The 18,658-nt window shown below is 46.1% G+C and overlaps 1 protein-coding gene across 1 annotated transcript in view; it reads left to right on the top strand.

The window, feature by feature from the left end:
• Window positions 1–4,925: 4,925 nt before the first annotated feature.
• Window positions 4,926–18,658, top strand: part of LOC142285567 (B- and T-lymphocyte attenuator-like) — a 53,524-nt gene continuing 39,791 nt past the window's right edge. Inside the window, exons 1-3 of the mRNA XM_075333281.1 lie at window positions 4,926–4,986; window positions 7,645–7,706; window positions 16,521–16,725. Of these exons, the coding sequence (XP_075189396.1) occupies window positions 4,926–4,986; window positions 7,645–7,706; window positions 16,521–16,725 (328 nt within the window). The remainder of the gene's footprint in view (window positions 4,987–7,644; window positions 7,707–16,520; window positions 16,726–18,658) is intronic.

Below are 18,658 nucleotides of genomic sequence, written 5' to 3'. Positions count from 1 at the left end.
TTCCTTGCTCCCCTCCAATCCCCTTACACCTCCCTTCTACCAATCCTATAGCCCCATATATCCCCTATCCATGTAATCCAATTAACCCCTTCCTAACCTTGCACCCTCCCGATCGTCATGGGTTCCATTCACCCCTATGGGGCTCACTGCCCTTCTTACCCTGTTTCCCCAAAAATAATACCTATCCTGTAAATAAGCCCTAGTAGGCTTTTTGGAGTATACATAAAATATAAGCCCTGCTTAAAAAAATAAGGCCTAGTTGTAGTTCCATAAGGAAGTGCCCAAATAGCTAAAAAAGTTAAAAAAATACAGCAGGACTCGTCAACAAAGAAAGCAGACACCCCCAATGGAAAGCAGACACCCCCAATAGAAAGCAGACACCCCCAATAGAAAGCAGACACCCTCAAAAGAAAGCAGACACCCCCAAAAGAAAGCAGACACCCTCAATAGAAAGCAGACACCCTCAAAAGAAAGCAGACACCCCCAATAGAAAGCAGACACCCCCAATAGAAAGCAGACACCCTCAAAAGAAAGCAGACACCCCCAATAGAAAGCAGACACCCCCAATAGAAAGACACCCCCAAAAGAAAGCAGACACCCCCAAAAGAAAGCAGACGCCCCCAATAGAAAGCAGACACCCTCAAAAGAAAGCAGACACTCCCAAAAGAAAGCAGACACCCCCAAAAGAAAGCAGACACCCTCAATAGAAAGCAGACACCCTCAAAAGAAAGCAGACACCCCCAATAGAAAGCAGACACCCTCAAAAGAAAGCAGACACCCCCAATAGAAAGCAGACACCCCCAATAGAAAGCAGACACCCTCAAAAGAAAGCAGACACCCCCAAAAGAAAGCAGACACCCTCAATAGAAAGCAGACACCCCCAATAGAAAGCAGACACCCTCAATAGAAAGCAGACACCCTCAAAAGAAAGCAGACACCCCCAATAGAAAGCAGACACCCCCTAAAGAAAGCAGACACTCCCAAAAGAAAGCAGACACCCCAAAAGAAAGCAGACACCCTCAAAAGAAAGCAGACACCCCCAAAAGAAAGCAGACACCCCCAATAGAAAGCAGACACCCCCAAAAGAAAGCAGACAGATAAAAAAGAAAGGTAGACACCTCAAAAGAAAGCAGACATCTCCAAAAGAAAACAGACACCCTCAAAAGAAAGCAGAAACCTCCTAAAGAAAGCAGACACTCCCAAAAGAAAGCAGACACCCCAAAAGAAAACAGACACCCCAAAAGAAAGCAGACAGTCCCAAAACAAAAGGTAGACATCACAAAAGATAAAAGACAGCCCAAAAAGAGACACCCCCAAGAGAAAGCAAACAGTCCCAAAAGAATGGTAGACACCCCAGAAGAAAGCAGTCAGCCCCTCCTTCCCTAAAAAAAGAAAAAGAAAATCACACTCACCAGACCCCAAACAATTACAGTTGGCAAGTGCTGATGGTGGATGGGCTCTCACATAGGGATCTGCATCGCTGCCAGGTCCCTCGCCATTCTGGCTGCATTGCACTTCAGCTCTCACAAACAGATCGGATACCAGTATCACTCAGCACGAGTGATACTGCTTCCAGCCACCAGGGGGAGCCTATAACTGCAGAACACAGGAGGACACAGATCTGTATGTGAGAGCCCATTCACTTGCCAACTTTAATTGTTTGGGGTCTGGTAAGTGCGATTCTTTTAGGGGGTGTTCTGCTTTCTTTTGGGGGGGAAACTTAGCAGCACATAGGGAATAATACATTTAGAGCAGGCAAGAATGGCCTGAAGAGCAGACAAAACAGAGTCCACGGTCTCAGATTCTGGACTCAATTTGACTCATTATACTCTATGTCCCCATAAGGACTCAGTTCATAGACAGGAGTTATTAAAGTTGAGCCAAAACACATGGTCAAAGTGGAAAAACTGGAGACTTGATGCCAATATGACGATGACTCTATCTACAGAGATAAGAAGGAAAATCCTGACCTTTAAAATTGCCCTTCTATCCCTTTATAGCTAAACAGATGCCTGATATGATGTTCCAAGTTAGCACCTGGTAGTCTGGTGGCATAATAATGTCTGGTAGCAGGATTGTTTTTTTTTTTTTTTTTTTAAATCTGGTGGTTTACTTATGTTATCTTTTTTGTCTCAGCAGTATAATTGCTGGTGGTAGAGATACTTATGTTACCTCTTCTGGCCCAGCTTTTATAGTCACTGGTGGTAGAGATACTTATATTAGCTCTTCTGGCCTAGCTTTATAATCACTGGTGGTAGAGATACTTATGTTACATCTTCTGGCCCAGCTTTATAGTAACTGGTGGTAGAGATACCTATGTTAGCTCTTCTGGCCCAGCTTTATAGTCACTGGTGGTAGAGATACTTATGTTACCTCTTCTGGCCCAGCTTTATAGTCACTGGTGGTAGATATACTTATGTTGGCTCTTCTGGCCCAGCTTTATAGTCACTGGTTGTAGATATACTTATGTTAACTCTTCTGGCCCAGATTTATAGTCACTGGTGGTAGAGATACTTATGTTAACTCTTCTGGCCCAGCCTTATAATCACTGGTGGTAGAGATACGTGTGTTAGCTCTTCTGGCCAAGCTTTATAGTCACTTGTGGTAGAGATATTTATGCTAACTCTTCTGGCCCAGCTTTATAGTCACTGGTGGTAGAGATATTTATGTTAGCTCTTCTGAACCAGCTGTATATTCACTGGTGGTAGAGATAATTATGTTAGCTCTTCTGAACCAGCTGTATATTCACTGGTGGTAGAGATAATTATGTTGGCTCTCCCGGCCCAGCTTTATAGTCACTGGTGGTAGAGATACTTATGTTATTTGTTCTGGTCTAGCTTTATAATCACTGGGGGTAGAGATACTTATGTTGGCTCTTCCAGCCCAGCTTTATAGTCACTAGTGGTAGAGATACTTATATTGGCTCTTCTGGCCCAGCTTTATAGTCACTGGTGGTAGAGATACTTATGTTAGCTCTTCTGGCCCAGCTTTATATTCACTGGTGATAGATATACTTATGTTAGCTCTTCTGGCCCAGCTTTGTAGTCACTGGTGGTAGAGATACTTAGGTTAGCTCTTCCGGACCAGCTTTATATTCACTGGTGGTAGATATACTTATGTTAACTCTTCTGGCCCAGATTTATAGTCACTGGTGGTAGAGATACTTATGTTAACTCTTCTGGCCCAGCCTTATAATCACTGGTGGTAGAGATACGTGTGTTAGCTCTTCTGGCCAAGCTTTATAGTCACTTGTGGTAGAGATATTTATGCTAACTCTTCTGGCCCAGCTTTATAGTCACTGGTGGTAGAGATACTTAGGTTAGCTCTTCCGGACCAGCTTTATATTCACTAGAGGTAGAGATAATTATGTTGACTCTTCTGGCCCACCTCTATATTCACTGGTGGTAGAGATATTTATGTTAGCTCTTCTGAACCAGCTGTATATTCACTGGTGGTAGAGATAATTATGTTGGCTCTTCCGGCCCAGCTTTATAGTCACTGGTGGTAGAGATACTTATGTTAGCTCTTCTGGTCTAGCTTTATAATCACTGGGGGTAGAGATACTTATGTTGGCTCTTCCAGCCCAGCTTTATAGTCACTAGTGGTAGAGATACTTATGTTGGCTATTCTGGCCCAGCTTTATAGTCACTGGTGGTAGATATACTTATGTTAGCTCTTCTGGCCCAGCTTTATATTCACTGGTGGTAGATATACTTATGTTAGCTCTTCTGGCCCAGCTTTGTAGTCACTGGTGGTAGAGATACTTAGGTTAGCTCTTCCGGACCAGCTTTATATTCACTGGTGGTACAGATAATTATGTTGGCTCTTCTGGCCCACCTTTATATTCACTGGTGGTAGAGATATTTATGTTAGCTCTTCTGAACCAGCTGTATATTCACTGGTGGTAGAAATAATTATGTTGGCTCTTCTGGCCCAGCGTTATAGTCACTGGTGGTAGAGATACTTATGTTAGCTCTTCTGGTCTAGCTTTATAATCACTGGTGGTAGAGATACTTATGTTGGCTCTTCTGGCCCAGCTTTATAGTCACTGGTAGTAGAGTTACTTGATTATGTAATTTTGAGTGGTGCAATGCAAAGCCTTGCCCCAGGTGTTCAGTGGTCTTCCAAGGAGGAGGTGATTACACTGTCAGGTCTAGAACACAAAAATGTATAAGGTTCATTGAAACACCATATACTGAACAGGGAGTGCTCTACTGATCACCAGGGATTGTCTTTATCACCTATGGTAGTCCAATTAGAATGGTTTCTGTAAAAACAGATGACCTTATCTGTAATCCATGGTGGTCTATAGGCTTGATTATGACTCTTTTGATCATTTGAGCCTTACAATCACTCTTGGTCGAATAGCTTGATTAATTAATGTCTTGCTAAATCTTGGTCCTGGTGGTCAGTGGTGTACCACCTTTTTTGTATTCATGGCTCAGTCGATTTTGTAATATCAGTTGATCAGATGTCCAGATCTGTAATCCATGGAGGTTTGGGGGCTTCCTCTAGGATGTTTGAACATGCCTGGTACCCCTTGTCTCCCTGGACATAGAGCAGTCACTGCATCTCAAGTTTAGATTTAGGAACTTGTTATTGTGATTTTATGGTGGTATTGTATTGTATGTGATAAATGGCGAATGTTACATAAGTTTATATTGTGGAATAGAATATCAGACCTTGATCCATAGAACAATCCTCAGATTATTATGTGTCCAATTAAGATAAAACAGAACAATCCACTCTCAGACCTTGTACTTGGCTGTAACCAACAATACAAAACAGAGGGCAACGCGAACAGCATCGACTGGAGAGCAGCACAACATGTATGTGCAAAAGGAACTACATGTCTGACATAGAACCACAGAACCGCGCAACTGTAGAAGAACAGAAGAGGGAAAAATCATGCGCAGCGGCAAATTATGACCACGGCCCCTAGCCACACTTCCAAGCCACACCCATTTGTCACTTATTTCTACCCTGGTAGGAGGAGATGTCAGAGGGGCGGTGGCAGTGAGGAACATTTAGCAAACGCCCAAAACTGTAAGATGTGGACCCAAAGCTGTATCCAGGACAGTGAGGACCTATATTTTTATTTTTCACTCATTCATAGTCATAGCAGAACTTTCTCATCTTTATGTAGCTTCACTATATGACTAGTGATGAGCGAATACTGTATATTCGGCACTATTCGTAACTTGCACGAATATTACGGTATTTTTTTTATATCAGTTACTCGTTGAATATCTTGATCCGCGCCTCATGAGTTTCAAGTCTCCTTCCCACATGTTTGGCGCCTACTTTTCAGCCATTAAACATTCGGGGATTGCCTGCCAATTACCGTAATGCTGTAGCCATCTTTGCTGGGGGCATTACTGTGATCGGGAGGCAAACTGAAAAAAATGACGTGCGGTTATTAGGAGATATACAGTATACTTACTGAGTTTCTCCGCAGCTGTAACACTGCTTCCTGGTCCGCTCATTAAAGTTCATCAATATGCACTGCTTCCCCCGCCCAGCCCTCCGTAACAGTGTCTGCCATTGGTTGCAGTCCTGTTTCCCCCACCCACTGTGCCAGTGTCTGTGATTTGTTGCCTTCATACTAGCTGTCTGGGTCTCTGGAGTGGCATGTAAAAATATATCATTGAAAAAAAAATGGTGCAGGGTCCCCCGTATATTGTTACCCAGCGCAGGTAAAGCAGACAACTACAGGCTGCAGCCCCAACCTGTGTGCGTTATTTTGGCTGTGTCTGAAAACATGAGGGACCCCATGTGTTTTTTACTGTTTAAATAAATAATTAAAAAAAAAAAATTGTGAGGGTCCCCCCCCCTATTTTGATACCCAGCCAAGATAAAGTGCACAGCTGGGGGCAGGGCTTCCAATCTAAGGCTTATGCCGCGATGAGGCTCTAACATGGAGGTGTGCTCTTTCTGAGCATAGGTGAAGACTGCACACCTCCATGTTGTCTCCAGCCCCTTTTATAACCTAGCTCTGCCCCAAACCCAGGGTGGACCACAATGGCACCTCCAGGTGTGCCACATCATCAGTGACATCACCAGCGGCCTATCCGGCACTGCCACGTCACTGATAACCTCATGGCAGCCACACCCCAAACACCTCACCAGTCAGACGACCAATGGTGGGGTGGCAGGCCATAGGGGCCGGCCTCCGCGAGCCAGTTCAGAGTTGCCACATTAGCAGAACACCTGATGCCCTCTGGCTTATCAGAGCCTGCCACTTCACGGACATGGCCAGTGAAGTCCTTCCCGGACTTAAGGCCCCGTCACACTAAGCAACATCGCTAGCAACATCGCTGCTAACGAACAACTTTTGTGATGTTGCTAGCGATGTTGCTGTGTGTGACATCCAGCAACAACCTGGCCCCTGCTGTGAGGTCGTTGGTTGTTGCTGAATGTCCTGGGCCATTTTTTAGTTGTTGCTGTCCCGCTGTGAAGCACAGATCGCTGTGTGTGACAGCGAGACAGCAACAACTAAATGTGCAGGCAGCAGGAGCCGGCTTCTGCGGAGGCTGGTAACCACAGTAAACATCGGGTAACCAAGAAGCCCTGTCCTTGGTTACCCGATATTTACCTTTGTTACCAGCCTCCGCAGCTCTCACTGTCAGTGCCGGCTCCTGCTCTGTGCACATGTAGCTGCAGGACACATCGGGTTAATTAACCCGATGTGTGCTGTAGCTAGGAGAGCAGGGAGCCAGCGCTAAGCAGTGTGCGCTGCTCCCTGCTCTGTGCACATTTAGCTGCAGTACACATCGGGTAATTAACCCGATGTGTGCTGTAACTAGGAGAGCAAGGAGCCAGCGCTCAGTGTGCGCTGCTCCCTGTTCTCTGCACGTGTAGCTCCGTGCACTGGTAACCAAGGTAAATATCGGGTTGGTTACCCGATATTTACCTTAGTTACCAAGCGCAGCATCTTCCACGTGGCGCTGGGGGCTGGTCACTGGTTGCTGGTGAGCTCACCAGCAACTCGTGTAGCGACGCTCCAGCGAGCCCTGCCAGGTCAGGTTGCTGGTGGGATCGCTGGAGTGTCGCAGTGTGACATCTCACCAGCAACCTCCTAGCAACTTACCAGCGATCCCTATCGTTGTTGGAATCGCTGGTAAGTTGCTTAGTGTGACTGGACCTTTAGTGCATTGGAGGCTAAGTGCCTGAGCATGCTCCTTAGCCTGAACAATAGTCTCATTTCTGAGACAGTCTATCAGGCTGAGCATGCTCAGTAGGCACAGCACAGGACTTAGACACACAATGCAGTCCAAGTACCTGTGCAAAGAGGCTTTTTGCATTAAGTGTAGGAGCATGCTCAATAGCCTGAACTGAGGACTTAGCCTCATTTCTGAGGCTATCTGGCTGAGCATGCTCACTAGGCGAAACACTGGACTTAGGCTCTAGCTGGGGTAAATCGGCACGCGCATGCACTCTAGCCACCTCTCTACACTTAGACGTGGAGGAATAAGCAGCCAATCCGAGGCACAGCCAAAAATGGCAGCCAGCACCTGGGCGTAGCAGGAACCACAGCAGGCTACTTGCGGCTACGGCGGCTCCGATTCATAACAGTGTTTTGGTTGTTTTTTTTAAATTAACGATTCTTTTCTGTGTTTTCTGTTTATTTCTTTTGACTTACAGGGTTAATAATTGGGCTTGATGACAACTGTGATGACAACATGAGGGCAATCGAGATGAGCCGGGTAAAGTGCCATAATTTGTTCATCTAATAGATGCGCCAATTTTGGGGCGGCTTCAGGCTGCTATTTTTAGGCTGGTAAGGGCCCAATAACCATGGGCCTCCCCAGTCTGAGATTACCAGCCCCAGCTGTCTGCTTTATCTTGTCTGGGTATCAAAATTGGGGTGGTGGGGGTAACCTTACAATGTTTTTTTTTAATTATTTATTAAAATAATTAAAAAAAAAAAAAGATAGAGGTGCCTTGTATTTTGGTATACGGCAAAGATAATGCATACAGCTGGGGGCTGCAGCCTACAGCTGTCTGCTTTATCTGCGGTGGGTATCAAAAGACAGGAGACCCTGCGCCATTTTTTCCAATTATTTATTTACTTTTACACTCCATTTCAGGGACCCACACAGCTAGTATGAGGGCAACCAATCACAGTTGCCGGCACAGAACGTGGGTGGGTGAAGCAGGACTGCAACTAATCACAGGCACTGTCACAGAGGCTGGGGAAGCAGTGTATATTCATGAACTTTAATGATCGGACCTGGAACCAGTGTGACAGCCGCAGGGAAACTCAGTAAGTATGATTCTCCTGCTTAAAACCCAGTAATACTCTGAAAATGTTATTTGCATAAAACAACTGTGAGTCAGAAATACATCCAGGCTTCTTCCCCGTGCTGTTCCCATTCAGTTTCAGCACTTTGCCATCCATTTCAGCATTTTTACAGCCCTCCCAGACCTGCTTCCAAGGTTCTCCAGAAAATTATTTGAGTTTTCCATTGACTTGCATTAGGTCCCTTATTTGGTACGAATACACCAATAATAGAAATTATTCTGCACGAAGAATCAGAACACGAATATTTTACCGTTCGCCCATCTCTATATAAAACATGTTACTTTTTGCGTGTTCACACGATGCATAAATTCTGTTTTTTTTTCTGCCAGTGAATGCACCAACCTACACAATAATTACCTCTTCTTGTTATTGCATTTTTGCTGCATTTGTTATGCTTTTTCCCCCTTTTTGAAATGCAGATGTGAAGACACGTTTTAATGTGTTATTAATGACCTTGTGGATGGGATGGATAGTAAAGTGTCAGTCTTTGCTGACGACACCAAACTATGTAGGATATTAAAAACTGACCTTGATAGTGCAATATTACAAAAAGATCTGGATAAGACGTCAGAATGGGCAGATACTTGGCAAATGAGGTGCGAGCGGCGACCTACAAACATGGCTCAGTAACACCAGTTCTGTTAGGAGGAATTGGCGCAAATTCCACCAACTATGGTGAGAAGCTTCTGGAAGGATCCAAAACATTTCACCCAAGTCACACAGTGTAATGGCAATGCCACCAAATACCGTACTAATGACCTGGAGGAAACGTCACTGTGCAGAAAGTAATAAAAATGCCTGAAAACATTCTCTCTCTCATTATTCTGGTATTTGGCAAATAGAAATAATTTTGGTTCCGATTTGACCGAAAACAGGAAAGGTTTTTTCTGATTTCCTGTAAGACAGTAAGAAAAACCTGCAGATGTGTCTGTATAGAGAGCGTAGGGGAAAACCTGCAGATGTGTCTGTATAGAGAGCGGAGGGGAAAACCTGCAGATGTGTCTGTATAGAGAGTGGAGGGGAAAACCTGCAGATGTGTCTGTATAGAGAGCGGAGGGGAAAACCTGCAGATGTGTCTGTATAGAGAGTGGAGGGAAAAACCTGCAGATGTGTCTTGATAGAGAGCGGAGGGAAACTAAGGGTTTCGATTCTATTACAGGAACTTAGAACCAAGTGGGGGTTTCACAGAGTACAGAGAGGATCATTCCCAACACCTTGACTTGGAGAGCTTGAGGTTCAAAGCTTGGACAGATGGTCCTTTGTGCTCAAGCTGAACATTTACTATTTACTTTAGGGAAGGGGTGGGGGAATATGAAGGAACAACATGTATTATATGCAATTTACTGTACTTGCCCCCTAAGGCTGCATTCACACTTGCGTTGTTTTGCATCAGTCACAATCTGTTGCCTTGAGGTATTATGGTATCAAGCAAAATATTTTGCAGGAATCCGTTTTTCCCCCATAGAATTGTATTAACGACGGATTGTGATGGATGGCCTTGCGTTGCATCCGCTGCGCGACGGATCAGTCGTGGAATGACTATCCGCCGGGCAGTATCAATGCACAATGTAACTTTTTTTGTAGCGTGAAAAAAACGCACTCTGCAGGATTCCATCGCAATCCGTCAAGAGCTATAATGGATGTCTATGGTGCAGGATTCCGCCGTAATCCGTCACACGAGTCCAGTGCTGGATTCCGTCATGTTCTACTGAGCATGCCCAGCATGTTTGGCACACCCATTAGGCTGTCCCAAACACAAACGGATCACGACGGATGTAACGGACGTGACATATCAGTTTTTTCACAGGATTCCTGTGAACGGAATTCTGTGAAACAACAGATTTGTTGCGTCAGTTAAACGACGGATTTAAAACAACGGAAGTGTGAATGTAGCCTAACAGATGGATGACTCTCTGAAAAGGAGGAGGAGGAGAAGGAGGAGGTGATCCAAAAGTCCTTTCTCCTTCCCTCAGACCCGCAACACACATCTGTTTAATTTGTACGTGTGCGGTACGTATTTGCACGTACCGGAGACACGTACACACGGAGACCCATGTTGTTCTATGGTAGATGGCACACACACGTAAAATCACACGGAACGTGTGTCCGTGAGGTAAGTACGTGTGTGCGCTTTTCTACACGGACAACATGTCCGTTTTTTGGCCGGCAGCACGCAGGCACGGACCCGCTAAAGTCTATATAGTCTATATATAGAGTATGTCCGTGTTCAGCACGTTTCGTGCGTGTGCATTTTTACACCAGCGATCTTATTTATTTATTTTTTTAAATTAAATTCAGTATACTTACCTTTTTTTCTGCTGTTGTCAGTCATACTTACATTGGCGCTCGGTTTTTTTCTTCCCCCGGCTCATACCGCTCCCCGATCACCAGCGCGGCGAGGAACAGCTGTGCAGAGAATACGCGGCAACAACTACTTTGAATATGCCGGCCGCTCATTAATCAATCTCGTATTCCCTGCTTTCCCCACCCACCGGCGCCTATGATTGGTTGCAGTCAGACACGCTTCCCACGCTGACTGACAGCTGTGTCACTGCACCCAATCACAGCAGCCGGTGGGTGTGTCTATACTGTGCAGTAAAATAAATAAATAATTAAAAAAAACGGCGTGTGGTTCCCCCCCATTTTAATACCAGCCAGATAAAGCCATACGGCTGAAGGCTGGTATTCTCAGGATGGGGAGCCCCACGTTATGGGGAGCCCCCCAGCCTAACAATATCAGTCAGCAGCCGCCCAGAATTGCCGCATAAATTATATGCGACAGTTCTGGGACTGTACCCAGCTCTTCCCGATTTGCCCTGGTGCGTTGGCAAATCGGGGTAATAAGGAGTTAATGGCAGCCCATAGCTGCCACTAAATCCTAGATTAATCATGTCAGGCGTCTATGAGATACCTTCCATGATTAATCTGTAAGTGACAGTAAATAAACACACACACCCAAAAAAATCCTTTATTAGAAATAAAAAACACAAACATATACCCTGGTTCACCACTTTAATAAGCCCGAAAAAGCCCTCCATGTCCAGCGTAATCCAGGATGGTCCAGCGTCGCTTCCAGCTCTGCTGCATGGAGGTGACCAGAGCTGCAGAAGACACCGCCGCTCCTGACAGCTCCACGCAGCTAATGAAGGCAATAGCGCGATCAGCTGTATTCAGCGTTGGCCGCGAGTAACCTCAGTGACAGCTCAGCTGATCGCGCTATTGCATTTCTGTTATTTCTCCCTTTTTATTTTTTGTGTTTTGCATATTTGTGTGTTCTTTATTATTATATTTTATACTTTTTATTGAAAGCAATGCATTGTTTTATATTAAAGCTTAAAACTTTCCTAGGTGTGAGCGGAATGTGTGGACTGTGTCGTGTGTGATTTATGCAACTTTATAGCCTGTAACAGAGGTCGATGAGCGGAGATAATATAACCTTTGTAGTGACACCTAATGTCCAGGACTGGGAAGTGTGGACATGACAGCTTCTATGTGGAGCCTGGAAAAAAAAACACATGGAAAAAAAACATTATTGCATTTTTAACTCCAAAATCAAAGCTTTTGGATACTATAAAATAGCTTTAGAAGCAATGGCTTCACATCTGCACCAAAAATGCATCCAATAAAAGAAATGCAACAAATACACAATAATCAGAGACATTGTGTGGTGAGTACACCTGTAGAGAAAAATGCATTACCGTATTTATGGTACATGAGAACACAGCTTTATAGCTACATTTTTATTACTTTTTATATGGGATTAATGGAGAAAAAAATCAATCACACCTTTTTTTTTTTTTTTTTTAACGCCATTTACTGATCATTGTAACAATTACAGGGTCACCAAATGTCCATATTATTTGCTGATTTGAAATGTTTATTTTTTAAAGTGGAGTAAAAATCACATTATTGGAATTTGCTGTCATTACTTTTCGGCAATTTTGTAAGAAGAACAAAAAAATCTTTCTTTTTTTTTTTTTTTTTTAATTTTACCTCTAATTTACAGGCACATAAAAATGCACCGGTCTATAGAGATACATCTGTATGTACCAGTACAATCTGCCTGCAATTTAGGAGAGTATAATGCACTCTCAAGTAGAGAGAATGCTCCCATACTTCTCAGTGCAGGCTGTGGCTTGTGATGTTTGCTGCTGCCTACGATCACACAGGTAGAGAGTTCATATCCTGGAGAGATCAAATCTCAAAAAGAGAAGAATTCTTTATTTGATGGAATGTAAATGTGTGGCTCAATGAAGAGGGCAGGAGAGAAGACATCGTACAGAGTATGTAGAAGTCAGGACTTTGCCATCACCTCTCGGGACAAGACAGCAGGACAATCCCGCTAAATCCGGGACTATTTGAGGCTATGATAGAGTTGCAAAAAGCACATAATGAGCACATAATGTCATTTTTAGGCAAATTTTGTCTGGAAGCCACCTGAAAATGCACTAAAAAATAATCATATGTACTTCAAAGTAAAAAAACGTGTGGCTGCACTGTTATTAGCTAGTTGTGGATGGCTCTATTATGGGGCACTGTTGTGGAGTATTGTGGCTGCCCTGTTGTAGAGGAGCTGTGGATGGCACAGTTATTTGGGACTCTGGTTGGCACCGTTGTGGGGTTTTGTGTCTCCACTAGTGTTGGGGAGCTGTAGATGGCACTGTTATAAGGTTTTGTGGATGGCACTGTTGCGGAGTATTGTAGCTGGACTGTTTTTGTGGAGATATGATTGGCACTGTGGTTCTGTGGCTGCACTGTTGTTGGGGATCTGTGGATAGCACTGTTATGGGGTACTGTGGTTGGCAGTGTGGTTCTGTGGCTGCACTGTTGTTGGGGGTCTGTGGATAGCACTGTTATGAGGTACTGTGGTTGGCAGTGTGGTTCTGTGGCTGCACTGTTGTTGGGGGTCTGTAGATAGCACTGTTATGGGGTACTGTGGTTGGCAGTGTGGTTCTGTGGCTGCACTGTTGTTGGGGGTCTGTGGATAGCACTTTTATGAGGTACTGTGGTTGGCAGTGTGGTTCTGTGGCTCCACTGTTGTTGGGGGTCTGTGTTTGGCAGTGTGGTTCTGTGACTGCACTGTTGTTGGGGATCTGTGGATAGCATTGTTATGGGTTACTGTGGTTGGCAGTGTGGTTCTGTGACTGCACTGTTGTTGGGGATCTGTGGATAGCATTGTTATGGGTTACTGTGGTTGGCAGTGTGGTTCTGTGGCTGCACTGTTGTTGGGGGTCTGTAGATAGCACTGTTATGGGGTACTGTGGTTGGCAGTGTGGTTCTGTGGCTGCACTGTTGTTGGGGGTCTGTAGATAGCACTGTTATGGGGTACTGTGGTTGGCAGTGTGGTCCTGTGGCTGCACTGTTGTTGGGGGTCTGTAGATAGCACTGTTATGGGGTACTGTGGTTGGCAGTGTGGTCCTGTGGCTGCACTGTTGTTGGGGGTCTGTAGATAGCACTGTTATGGGGTACTGTGGTTGGCAGTGTGGTTCTGTGGCTCCACTGTTGTTGGGGGTCTGTGGTTGGCAGTGTGGTCCTGTGGCTGCACTGTTGTTGGGGGTCTGTAGATAGCACTGTTATGGGGTACTATGGTTGGCAGTGTGGTTCTGTGGCTGCACTGTTGTTGGGGATCTGTGGATAGAACTGTTATGGGGTATTGTAGCTTTTGTTCTTTAGGACAATTATAATTGGCTTTGCTATAGTGCCTTTGGGTTGGCACTATTATGGGGTTTTCTGTCTGCACTGTTGTTGGGGACCACTTGATAGCAGTTATTTGGGACAGTGATTGGCACTGTTGTGGGGGTTTTTTTGTGTCTGCACTGTTGTTTGAGAGCAGTGGATGGCACTGTTAATGGGCACTATGGTTGGTACTGTTATAAGCTATTGTTGATGTCACTGTTGTGGAGCATTGTAGCTGCACCTTTGTTGGGGATTTGTGGATGTCACTGTTATGGGGCACTGCAGTTGGCACTGTGATTTTGTGGTTGCACTATTGTTGGGGATCTGTGAATGGCACTGCAGTTGGCACTGTGGTTTTGTGACTGCACTGTTCGGGAGCTGTGAATGGCAGTGTTTGGGAGTATTGTAGGTGTAATGGTTTGAGAGATTTGTGGTTGGCACTATTATGGGGTACTGTGGTTGGCACTGTGGTTTTGTGGCTGCAGTGTTGGGGGACCTGTGGATGGCACTGTTATGGGACACTGTGGTTGGCACTGTGGCTTTGAGGCAGCATTGTTGTTGGGTAGCTGTGGATGGACTTTTATGGGGCACTGTGGTTGGCACTGTGCTTTGTCGTTGCACTTTGTTGGGAATCTGTGGATAGCGCTGTTATGAGGCACTGCAGTTGGCATTGTGGTTTTGTAGCTGCACTGTCGAGGAGCTGTGGATGCCACTGTTGGGGAGTATTGTAACTACACTGTTTTGGGATATTTTGGGATGGCACTATTATGGGGTACTGTGGTTGGCACTGTGGGTCTGTGGCTGCAGTGTTGGGGATCTGTGGATGGCAGTGTTATGGGGCACTGTGGTTGGCACAGTGGTTTTGTGGCTGCACTGTTGTTGGGTAGCTCTGGATGACACTATTATGGGGTACTGTGGTTGGCACTGTGGTTCTGTGGCTGCACTGTTGGGGATCTGTGGATGGACTTTTATGTGGTACTGTGGTTGGCACTGTGGTTCTGTGGCTGCACTGTTGGGGATCTGTGGATGGCAATGTTATGGGACACTGTGGTTGGCACTATGGTTTTGTGGCTGCATTGTTGTTGTGGATCTGTGGATGGACTTTTATGTGGTACTGTGGTTGGCACTGTGGTTCTGTGGCTGCACTGTTGGGGATCTGTGGATGACAATGTTATGGGACACTGTGGTTGGCACTGTGGTTTTGTGGCTGCATTGTTGTTGTGGATCTGTGGATGGACTTTTATGTGGTACTGTGGTTGGCACTGTGGTTCTGTGGCTGCACTGTTGGGGATCTGTGGATGACAATGTTATGGGACACTGTGGTTGGCACTGTGGTTTTGTGGCTGCATTGTTGTTGTGGATCTGTGGATGGACTTTTATGTGGTACTGTGGTTGGCACTGTGGTTCTGTGGCTGCACTGTTGGGGATCTGTGGATGACAATGATATGGGACACTGTGGTTGGCACTGTGGTTTTGTGGCTGCATTGTTGTTGTGGATCTGTGGATGGACTTTTATGTGGTACTGTGGTTGGCACTGTGGTTCTGTGGCTGCACTGTTAGGGATCTGTGGATGACAATGATATGGGACACTGTGGTTGGCACTGTGGTTTTGAGGCTGCACTGTTGTTGGGTATCTCTGGATGAACTTTTATGGGACACTGTGGTTGGCACTGTGGTTTTGTGGCTGCATTGTTGTTGTGGATCTGTGGATGGACTTTTATGTGGTACTGTGGTTGGCACTGTGGTTCTGTGGCTGCACTGTTGGGGATCTGTGGATGACAATGATATGGGACACTGTGGTTGGCACTGTGGTTTTGTGGCTGCATTGTTGTTGTGGATCTGTGGATGGACTTTTATGTGGTACTGTGGTTGGCACTGTGGTTCTGTGGCTGCACTGTTGGGGATCTGTGGATGACAATGATATGGGACACTGTGGTTGGCACTGTGGTTTTGAGGCTGCACTGTTGTTGGGTATCTCTGGATGGACTTTTATGGGACACTGTGGTTGGCACTGTGGTTTTGTGGCTGCATTGTTGTTGGGGATCTCTGGATGGACTTTGATGGGGTACTGTGGTTGGCACTGTGGTTTTGTGGCTGCACTGTTGTTGGGTAGCTCTGGATGGCACTATTGTGGGGTACTGTGGTTGGCACTTTGGTTCTATGGCTGCACTATTGTTGGGGATCTGTGGATGGCACTGTTAAGGGACACTGTGGCTTTTGTTCTTTAGGAGCATTATGATTGTCTTTGCCATAGTGCCTGGTGCTTGGCGCTGCATTGGTGCACAGTGGTGGCTTTTTTTGGATCCCTGTGGCTGGCCCTGTATTAGTGCTCTGTAGCTTTTTATATTATAGGGCACTGTTATAGTTGCACTATTGTATCACATAATAACTGATATATAATAAGGGTAATGTGAATATTTAATTGTGAATGTGCTGTGCTCCATTTATACCTGCCTCATTTGCAAAAATGATGATACTGTGCTAGTGAGACTGTCACTGATCTTACAAACAGGAATCAGACCTTGGGGCTTGTCTATAGATAGAACATGGCCGTCTACACGGCAGAAAGCAGAAGCTCCGCTATAATTACAGACCCACAACAGTAAAAGCAAAACTCGCCAGAAAACTGCAAGAAGTGGCACTGGTAGAAAGACCTCGGACCGTGGACACTCTCGCGTCCGTCATGTGGATGAAATTTCTCGGGATTCTTGCTTTAGTGCCTCTGACCTTGAATACCAAGAACCGTAAGTCCAAGGGTTAATGATCGTGTAGTCTGACTTATTTTACAGGGAATCGCTTATTCTTCCATTTCTTTGCTGTCAGCTTTGCAAAAACTCTTTTTTCTCAAAGGAGGGGTCGTATTGCTGCTAAAATCCATAGTGATCAACTGGAATCTGATCGGGAATCCAGGAGCAAGTGTGCAATTTCCCTGCAGCACCCCCACAGGAGAAGTGAAGTATTACACTGGTCCAATTCAATCAAATTGTCAGTGTAAATCGTGAATATGTTGGGTCCCCGCGGAACAAGAGCTGCTCCTTGTAGTAACCCTGTGCCCCACCCAGGAGCAAAGTCCTAAAGGCAGCGGCGGTGTCACCTAATGCCTCTCCTGTTCTTCCACAATGTATCAGTGCAAACTCTCAGGCATGGGGTGAACATGCAGAAGAAAGTTCCCATTCCCTGGCAGCAAGCAGTGCTCTTGGAAATGATGAATGTCATTTGCCTATGTGCCGCCCCCGTGCCAGCAGCCGGGCTGCTCGAATCCGGATCCACGGTGGCTCGAGGGGCGTCCGGACCCGGGGGTCGTGCGGCCACTCAAATCAAGGGGGTATTTACAGGGGATTGTGTTTAGTGTTCGTGACGCCACCCGTGGTGTGTGGTAATGTGGAGTACTACCGCTGCAGTTGGGAGTACCCGGAGGTGATGGAGTGGGGCAGCCAGATGTTACAACCCTCCACGGGTAGGGGGGATGTCCCAGGACTCGGTGATGGTGTTTGGGGAGTGCCGTTGGGTGCGAAGGGGGTCACTTTCGTACTCACTCAGTCCATTAAGCTGACACCGACAACTGGATAAACCAAAGTTCTGGACACCGCTGCCGCTGAGGGGAGCTAGTTCGGGTCCCATCCCCAATGGTGCTGCCTGGTGATCCGTGACCTGCCTCCTGGCACTAAGTTTACTTCTCTGGTGATCCCGGTAGTGTGGAAATAGTCGGGTCCCGCTCCCCACTATGGCTAAGTGTGGGAGCTTGTTCTCAGGGTTCACGCTTGGGATTTTCTGTACCGTTTGAGTGGAAACTCCTATCTCCCTCGTTGCGCTAGTACCCCGATTTTGGAGCGGATGGAGAGCAGATCTTGAAGGCTCCGTTCTCGTCGGGTAAATTGTGAGGTTGTCTGAAGCTGCTCCGTGACCTAGGGTCCATGTACCCCGTCATGCCCTGGTCCCAGCCCCATGATGGTGCAAGGCCGCCGGCTGTCCTCCTCGACAGATCCTTGCCGCGATCCCCTGCGACCGGGGGTCCAGCTCCTTCTAGGCCCAGACCACCGTCTGCTACATAGATGGCTTCTTAGAAGCCCGGCTCCTGACCTCCTCTCTCCTTCACTTCCAATATACTTCTGTCCTCTTCTGACACTCCTGACACTCCTGACCTCCCCTAACCAACCCCCCAAGTGTGTGACCCTATTCCACTCAGGCCGTCCACTGGTGTGTCTGGTGGGTGTGGTGCAGAGTGTACCTAGGATTTTAATTAGCTGATGTAGGCAACATCATGTAGTTGGGGACCCATAACCAAGAAGGATGTGGATACTGTGCAGAAGGGCAGATTGTACAATACCCTGTGACGACCTGATAGGCCAGGGGCGTCACACCTATAACTGCAGAAACCAGAGCTAACTCTTATAGCTAATATTTAAGTATTAAAATACTATAATGTCATCTCAGGGTGATGATAGGTTTTCTGAAAGCACCATTAGCTGCCATCTTGGACCACTTGTGAAGCCCAGACACAGTCTGAGCTTCATAGTAGAACAGCATGTTATCTGTATAGTGCTACAAAGTAGTAATGCTGTCGCGCCAAGGAATATAGGGTAGTCTGTCCCGGGCAGTGTATGTCTGGGGAACGTCACTCTGGTGGCCGTTGCCCGGTTCCGTGCCCTGGGCCCTTTTTGTAAAGGGAGATATTAA

The sequence above is a fragment of the Anomaloglossus baeobatrachus genome, chromosome 2, assembly GCF_048569485.1.
Source record: "Anomaloglossus baeobatrachus isolate aAnoBae1 chromosome 2, aAnoBae1.hap1, whole genome shotgun sequence".
Classification (NCBI taxonomy): domain Eukaryota; kingdom Metazoa; phylum Chordata; class Amphibia; order Anura; family Aromobatidae; genus Anomaloglossus; species Anomaloglossus baeobatrachus.
This window is presented reverse-complemented; position numbering and strand designations above follow the sequence as displayed.